This window comes from Zingiber officinale, chromosome 10A (assembly GCF_018446385.1).
Source record: "Zingiber officinale cultivar Zhangliang chromosome 10A, Zo_v1.1, whole genome shotgun sequence".
Classification (NCBI taxonomy): domain Eukaryota; kingdom Viridiplantae; phylum Streptophyta; class Magnoliopsida; order Zingiberales; family Zingiberaceae; genus Zingiber; species Zingiber officinale.
In genome coordinates, this window is record NC_056004.1 from 73,203,751 (window position 1) to 73,212,293 (window position 8,543).

At 42.3% G+C, this 8,543-nt stretch overlaps 1 protein-coding gene across 1 annotated transcript; it reads right to left on the reverse strand.

Annotated features, from left to right (window-relative positions):
* Nucleotides 1-4,292: 4,292 nt before the first annotated feature.
* LOC122026203 (65-kDa microtubule-associated protein 3-like) lies at nucleotides 4,293-8,057 on the reverse strand. Its single transcript, XM_042584853.1, has 13 exons — nucleotides 7,750-8,057; nucleotides 7,211-7,301; nucleotides 6,872-7,078; nucleotides 6,535-6,783; nucleotides 6,248-6,457; nucleotides 6,020-6,175; nucleotides 5,789-5,930; nucleotides 5,560-5,711; nucleotides 5,405-5,492; nucleotides 5,251-5,324; nucleotides 5,099-5,173; nucleotides 4,815-5,034; nucleotides 4,293-4,747 (listed from the first exon to the last, which is right to left on the reverse strand). Exons 2-13 carry the CDS (start codon nucleotides 7,280-7,282, stop codon nucleotides 4,389-4,391), a joined length of 2,004 nt encoding a protein of 667 aa, XP_042440787.1. The 5' UTR covers nucleotides 7,283-7,301; nucleotides 7,750-8,057; the 3' UTR covers nucleotides 4,293-4,388.
* Nucleotides 8,058-8,543: the final 486 nt, after the last annotated feature.

Genomic DNA, 8,543 nt, shown 5'->3' on the forward strand with positions numbered 1-8,543 from the left:
TATAACTCCCTTTAACAAATACTTAGTATATGAGTTTCTTTCACATGGATCTTCTGGAAAGGAACTTATTTTTTCACTGCGCTTTCTGCATGTTTAGCGCTATAGTTCCTTACAGAGGAAACCCAATTGATACATAAAGGAGATACCATTTATTCCTTCCAGTCGGATAAAAAACCTCTTTTGCATCCAATGAAAAATAAGGTCTCACTTATATCCTAATCCGTAGAGAAGAAGGCCAATACAAGCTGTAAATACGATTCCCATAGACACAATCGAGAAGAACCAAGGATCTTTAGGAGGAGTAGTTCATTTCAGTAACTATCACCAATCGTACTCACATGACACCCAAGAATGCCGACATTTCACTCAAGAAGTCTGTCGAGTTATAGATGAATGACATCAAGGTATAAGGGCTTCACCAGGTGGGGAGAGGAGCTGGCTCATCAGATACCCTTGGTGCGAGGACTTGGGGAATCGACCCAACCTGTGGGATTCAAGATCCCCTCGACGCCACTCTCCGAGATGCCTAGACAATCGACGGGATAATTGTCAACATCGTTGAGGTAGAAACCTTCAATTTATAGATGCGAAGACCACCACTGCGAGGATCACCGAAACCATCGCCAAGATGGTCGTCAAGACCATCACCAAGGTGGTCAAGAAAATGTCATCTCGGCAGGTAACATTAGCATGATCTCAGGTGGATCCACTAATGGTGACTCCCATCATGCAAGGAAGGCTCATGGGCAAGCCTGAAAAATTACAGTGTTAGCACTAGCATAGAAAGGGGCCCTCTCATAAGCTTTGAGCCCTAATACTTAGAAGGAGTCGATACTCCGCATGATGATGCTTTGGAAATCCATGCCCTCATAGACAACTATAATATATCTACGGTGTTTGTGGATAAGGGTGAAGGATCAAAAAGATATATATGATGGGGGTGAATATCATTCATTTTAAAAACTTTATCTATTATCAAAGTAAGCAACGAATAAAAAAGTAAAGGTAAAGTAAGTGTCTCGTTTGGTTACTTGGTTCGGATCCAAAGTCAACTCCTACTCCAAGACCCGTGATACTTGATTATACCATTGGATAATTCAATAATATTATTTCTTCTGAAAACTCTGGAGAAGAGGTAATGCGTACAGAGAAGTTAATACAATAAAATGCAAGCTAAATAAAAATACTAACAATACAACAATGAATATCTTTGGAGCTTCTTAGTGGTGTAGCTTGCACGCTGAGTAGAAGATTAGAAGTAGCATAAACAGCAGCACAGTAGAATAATGGAATACTGAAAAGTTGCTTCAGCTCGGTGCTCGAGGCTTGCTTTTATAAGCTTCGTCCAATTGACCAATAAGACGTTCGATCAATTAATATGTTCGATCGACCGATCTCCCTACCTATCGACTGCTCAATCAGCTTTCCTTCTTCGCCAAGATCCGCTCTTCATGTCATTAATACCATTAAATGTTCGGTTGACTGATAACCTTGATCGGTCGACCGATTCGCTTGTTTTCCTTCTTTGTTGAGATTTGATCTGCCACTGTGTGTTACAAAATTAGGTACAATCGATCGATCCCTAGGTTCGGTCAACTGATCCGCCTAACTTCCAAGTCTGTTCTGCGCGATCTAAATTCTTCTACATTAGCTTTGTTCGGTGAACCGAACAGGAGGTTAGTCAACCAATCCCTTCGGCTTCTACAAAACAGAGTTAGTTCGATGATATAAAAATAATATCCCTGTGGCACAAAGTTAGCACAATAGTATAATGATGCATGAGTAAGAAAAGACAGTAAGACTTGTCCTAATCTCAACTTGGAAACTTACTAGTTTCTTTAGTTAGATCAGCGACTTAGGGTTTGTCCATTCTTAGGGCATGACCTTCCCATCGCTCCACTCTAGTTGCTTATCTCAATCTACCTGCTAAACATCGGGTCCTCCAGACCTACTTAGACTTTGTCTTAGCATCGGATCAGCTCACCTGAACTTCTTCTCGATATCAGGTCATCCAAAACTATCGACTCCAACTACCAGGTGTCAGGTCCTTGACCCACCTAGACTTCCTATTGGTGCGGGAAGCATCCGACGATCGAACCAGTATTTTGATTATATCAAAGGGTTTAAGTTAAGTTGGTTTATTATCTAATGTATGTGAATGCGGTTGCAGGAAAGTACTAACTGTGGTCAGGCAGGTGGAAAATCCTAGGGGATGGTAACCCTAGGTCCTAGGGGGTGATAACTCTAGGTGGTGAAAATCCCTAAGAGGCGGTAACCTTAGGTCCTAGGGGGTGGTAACCCTAGGTGGAGGAAACCCTGAGGGGTGGCAACCTTAGGTTCTAGGGGTTGGTAACCCTAGGTGGTGGAAATTCTAAGGGGGGTAACCTTAGGTCCTAGGGGGAGGTAACCCTAGGTGGCGGAAAACTCTATGGGGTGGTAACCCTAGGTAGAAAGTACAGTCGGTCTGGAGGACCGGACTAACAACAGTTATGTTCTCCTGAGTGGAGTAGGTGAGGACGCATTCCCCGCGAAGGGAACAGTAGGCATCGGTTCGACCTAGGGTTTCCGGTCGAAAATTCGAAATCAGAATCGGACAGCTTAAAAGCTGTCAACTTATTTGTTTTATTTGCTATTTGTCTAACTCTGTTTTGCAGGAAACTAACATTTCTGCAGGGTCAGACTTAGCCATGATCGGTCGACCGAATGACCTGATTGGTCGATCGAACCACAGCACAAAAGGACCAGATTTCCAGATTGCAAACCGGGTTCAGTCGAGGGATCGGTCGACCGAACCTGGGGATCAGTCAACCGAACCAAGGATGGGAGTTGACTAAATCGAAGCAGAGAGAGCGGATCGGATGAGGAGGAGATCATCTGATCGGTCGACCGAACGTGGGTATCAGTCGACCGATCCGCTTCGGGTCAAACCTGATCCCGAGCTTTGAGGATCTGGATCAGTCCTACAGAGGCTATAAAAGGAGCCTCGGGAAACAGCTTCGATAGGAACGAAAAACTGAACAACCTGTGCTCTTGTACGTTGCTCTGAACGATCCAACTACGCTCTACGACTCCGACAACTGACGACGACTTTCTTCATCTATTTGTACTGTCGGTATAATTCTTTATTCAGTACTTGTACTTTAACATTGTAAAAGATTTACGGATTGATAGTGATTGTCCACCGAAAGCGATCAACAATCACGGACCTTGGAGTAAGAGTCGCCCAAGGCTCCGAACCAAGTAAAAATACTTGGGTCTTCTTGTGTGTGTTTTATTTTCCGTTGCTTTACTCGAACGTTTTCAAAAACGATAAGTGAAAGCCACGAGCGCTATTCACCCCCCTCCCCTCTAGCGCGTCTCGATCCAACACTTCCTACATGGTTTCTCTCGGGCAAGGATTTACTTGACTACCCTATTGCAGTAGGCGAGATGGCCAGCAACTTCTGAAGCTTGGGCGCAATCTCGAGCGGAGGCAGACCCAGTTCGACTGCCCGTTGAGAATCTCGGGCGAACTGGATGCAATCTCCTGTGGAATGGGTGTGAGACCTGTGGTAGGTACAATAATAGGGCCCCCACTGACCGGGTCTAGAGCCTTGGACATATTCGACTTGTTGCGCCGCCCTGAATTCTTGACTGGGAGGAAATCCTGGCCGGGCATCCTTAGAACGGGGAAGGGGTCGAGCGGGAGGTTGGGGCGGCCTTCTCTCCGACTTGTTGGTAGGAGCAAGTGCTTTGTTTGCTTTCCTCCGGGCCGCCTGGGCTTCTTCTATATTAATGTAGCTTGCTGTCTTCCCAAACATCTCATCAAAATTCTTCACAGGCTCTCGAATGAGGGCTCGGAAGAACTCCCCTTCCACCAAACTATGGGAGAATGCGCTCATCAAGATCTCTGAGGTAGCTGACGGGACGTCCTGAACTACCTAGTTGAAGCTCTTTATGTAAGCTCTCAGGGGCTCTGTAGGCCCCTGTCTAAGGGCGAATAGGTAATGATTTGTTTTCTGATATTTTCTATTACGGGTGAAATGATGCAAAAAAACGTTCTTGAAATCCTAAACGCAAGTGATGGATTCGAGAGGTAATCCATTGAATCACTTTTGTGCCGAGCCCTGTAGTAAAACTAAACTACAACCAAACTTAAATCAAACTCAAGTTTGTAAAAAAAAAATCAAAAACTTATTTCAACAGTTTTTACCCTTTTTGTCTCGATTTAATTTAATATCTTTTTTTTGAATACCATGAAACTCGACTTATTCGACTTGTTTATAGTCCAACCACTTGATTTGAGAAGCATGAGAGAAAATCATGGTTTGCACGCTATTTATTGTAGAATTTATGTGAACAATTTACACAGGTCGAGATCAAGCCCAGATGATGATGCAGCTCAGAATTCATCTGTTGAAATGGAGTGCAAGCCTCCTCTCCTCAAACGAATACTCTGTCTCCTCCGCCGCCACTCTCTTCGCCGCAGCTGCGTTGGAGAGGCCAGTGGATGCAGGCGGCGCAGAGACGTGCATCGGCGCTGCTGCTTTCGTTGGAGTACTACTCTTTGAGGTCAGGCCCGCTGCATTCGGCATCTTGTTCTCTTCCAGCTCACTAAAGGAAGCGGGCTTCGGCGATGCCAACGGAATGTTATCGATAGGAATGGGAGAAAAAGGTTTGCGGGGGGCGCCCACTGGTTGCGCCGGCACGGTATTATTATACGACGGCTTCTTCACCGGAACGCCGGCTAGATTCAGGCCTCTCGCACCTATGACAGCTTAGCTTAATCTTACAGAAAGCTTGAAAAAAAAAAAAAACTTGTTTGGAGATCTTACAGCAAGAAAGTGCACCGAGATCGTCTATCTTCTTCCCCGACCGAGGGGACTTAGCGGAATGCACCTGCGATGGTATTCCAGCAAATGAGAGCCGCCGGTGTGCGCCTCCAGACAACGTCCTCGCCGCTTTCTTGGCACTTCGAGGCTTCGAGGGGCTCGGTTTCGACCCATACACGGCTTCCTGCTTAGCTACGAACTTCTCTTGGAGTTTCTTCTGATCCTGAACCATCCATGTCTTAGTCCAGAGCCACACACATTGGAATTTCGGAAAACAGATCGCTTACCCTCTGTCTCTTCCGTGCTTCCTCTTTCTCTTGCCTGATCATGGCGTACTCTTCCAGCATCGACAGAAGCCGCACCTGAAGGTGCAAGTCAGTTACGATCGAAGTGCTTTACCTGTTCATCGACACCAAAAGATCATTGAAGCAATACTCACGCCGTCATACATGAATCCCATACTCGTTCGTTTCTCCCATTGTGTGACTTTGGCTGTCAGAGTATCCGCCATTGCTGCTCGAGAAACAGAAAGACCGTAAATCAATATCACAAAAAGGTTTTGTATTCCAAAGATCTTTGATGCTTGTAAACACCTGGAATCTTGATAACCAGCGCACGAGCTTTTTCGGCACGCTTCAGCATCAGGTGAGCACCCCTTCCAGCATTGTACCGGTTCTCATCCTACAGGAGTTCACACAAGTCAGAATTCAGGGCCGAATTAAACTGTTAAACCTATCATATTACAGACCCTGTCATATTCCTCAAGCCATGCTTCCTCTTCGCATGCTGTCGACCATTTTTCTACCCTTTCAAGGATATCCTTCCTGCTAAAAGCTTCCTCTTTGGCTGCCGTGATTTGTTCTTTTATCTGTTCCAGGACTGAGCAGGAATCCATAGCTCCTGCCAAAAAAAAAAAAGTATTTGGAGCCTTTCTCAATTTCAAAATTACAGAATGCAAGAGTCTCAATCAACGGTACCAGATTCAATAGCACTAAGTTCAGAATCTATAACCAAATGAGCCCGTAGGCGAAGCTCTTCCAGTTCTGTTCTTTTCTTCGAGATGAGTTCTTTCATCTTGCTTGCTTTGAGTTGTTCGAGTCTCGAAACTTCTGCTTCCACCTTCATATTGGAAATGTGCTAGTGATGCATCTAACCAAACGTATGGCAGGAGCAAAATGAGGATCCTACTCTATTTTGCAAAAACTTACAGAACTTAGAAAGTCCTCTGAAAGGCTTTTTGCCTCAGTGATTTCTTCTTCTGAAGCAGCAATATTGCGAGTCACATTGTGAAACCGTCGTTGTTCTTCGATAGGCGTGTCCATCAAATTCCACAATTCCAGCATTGTAGATGCAAGATCTTGAACCTGCCAATATTAGCTCATGCAATCAAAGAATGGCTAAAGCAAAGAAACAACTAGTTCAATGGCATTGTCTACCTTCTGCATCCTTTCAAGCTTAGTCTCTCGCAATCTCCCGATAGTAAGGGCAAGCCTTTCCATCGTGACGTTGCTGACACTCTTTGAGGCTTCAGATTCATAAAAACTAGGGTCTATGCTTCTTAGTGTTTCTTTAACATCAGCACCAAGAACAGAACATAGTGAATTCAGAGTGGACAGATGATCCATAATTTGTTTCAATTGGTCATTCTGCAAGAGATCAAAGTCAATTGTAAAAATTACAAAAAAGTAAAAGAAGTTGTGGAATGCGAGAAGTGGTTCCCAACCTTCTGCTCTTGAAGTAACTCAAGATGACTGCACATTTCTTGAAGCTTTCTTGTAGATAAATCAGATTCATCAACAACCAGCTTCGATGGGCTGCACTCATTAGGCATGATCTCAATCGAAATCGACCTTAGCTGCTCCATTACATGAAGGAAATTCTTCAATTTCTCATCTTTCCTCATCCTCATCTCATCAAGCTGCAGGGTTATGGACTTCAGTTCCTCCTTTAAGCTTCCTGCTCTCTGAGCGGGCTAGAAAAATAACAGCACCAAATATCATAGACAAGAACAAATGAGCTGAAAACACCAATAAAATAAGCTCATGGCAATAGAGAACCACCTGTCTAGTGTGAACCGGTAGCTCACCCATTGCAGAACAGATGGCTGCAACCTCTGCTTCAGAGTCAGCAATTGCTAGTCGAAACTGAGCTCTACAACGGTTAGCCTCATCGACCTTACTTCTATAAATCTTGAGGCACTCCTGTTCTAGTTCGACTAGCATCTTGTCCTTTTCAGTATCAGACTCACCAACCTCATCCCATATAATCTGAAACAAAGCAAGTGCTTACTTGATTTCCTATCAGAAGGATCTGCAAACCATGAGCTTGCAAGAATACAGACAATTGTCCAATGTCCCTAAAAGCAATGATGTACATAATGACAGTGATTGTGAACAAACCTGAAGCTCATTTAGAAGAGATCCACATGCCGTCTCTAATTGCGATGGCTGATCGGTAGAGGAACAAGTCATAATAGTCAATCACTCTAATCTGCAAAAGGAATATTCGGCATTAGAAAGCAACCAAAACACAGAAACACAATGCAGTGGAAACTGCTAACTAGAAGAGGATAAGAAACTACAAATTGTTTATGTATTCTTATAAATCTGATGAGGAACTACTGCGACTTGTTCCAACACTGCCTAGAACCGTGTCCAACTCTCTTTTAACTGACAGAGTTCCGGCATGGCAATGAGTCAAGGCGATCATGCTTCCATGAAATCAATCTAATCGCATCATAAACAAGCATGGATTCCTCAGAAACAAATTCGTAAAGTGTATGGGGGATTATTGAAGTTTAACATCAAGGAAAGTCTGCTAGGACATCTATCGAACAGAAAATCTGCATGGAGTACTGAAGACTATGCAACGTCATGGAAGATAGAAACATACATGCTCAAGTAGAGGAAATGGGCAGGTAAAAAAAATGAACCCGTACATTAAAGGAAAGAGAACTTGAACTGAAGCAGCAAATCTGAAGGCCTGTCGAAGATCTTCGACACAAGTAAATTGAAGCCCTAGAAACTGGAGCAGCAGTGGCGGAGGAGAATTACATGACAGAATAATAATCATTGGTTTTTTTTTTAGAATAATTAGAACTTAAAATGATGCAATATCCATGATTAGATTTGAATTCGATGGGTTGAAATTTTGATCTTGATAGGTTTTTGTTTTCGGCATTAGAAAATTCAAAAGAAGGGATTAAGGCAGCCAAAGCCAATCAAATTACTAGGCTGAATAAACCAATGGGACTTGTTCTTTCATCCTTACCCATTTAATTTAAAATATGTGTATTAAATATAAATTAATAATTTTTTATTTTATTTTCTCAAACAACCAGATAAGTTTTTAAAGACCTTTATTATATTTTTATTCTTTAAAGACTGTAAATTAAAAATAAAAGATTTTCATGAATCCAGAAGCTTTTAAAAAAATAAAATAAATACAATAAAAATTGTAAAAAAATCCAAAATAAATTTTAGAATAAAAATAAAAATTTTAAAATTATTTTAAAAATTTACAAAAATTCCATAAATTTATAAAAAGTTTGGAAAATCAAGACAGTGATGTAAAAATTTAAAATAGATTTGAGCATATTTATTATTTTAAAATTATAATAATACCTCCATGGAAGTCACACAAAATGCATTCTATCTTTAATACATGATCACTGAGAAAGAACCTTGATTGCTTCTCATAAAAATCATAGAGAAAACTTATAATATATAGTAG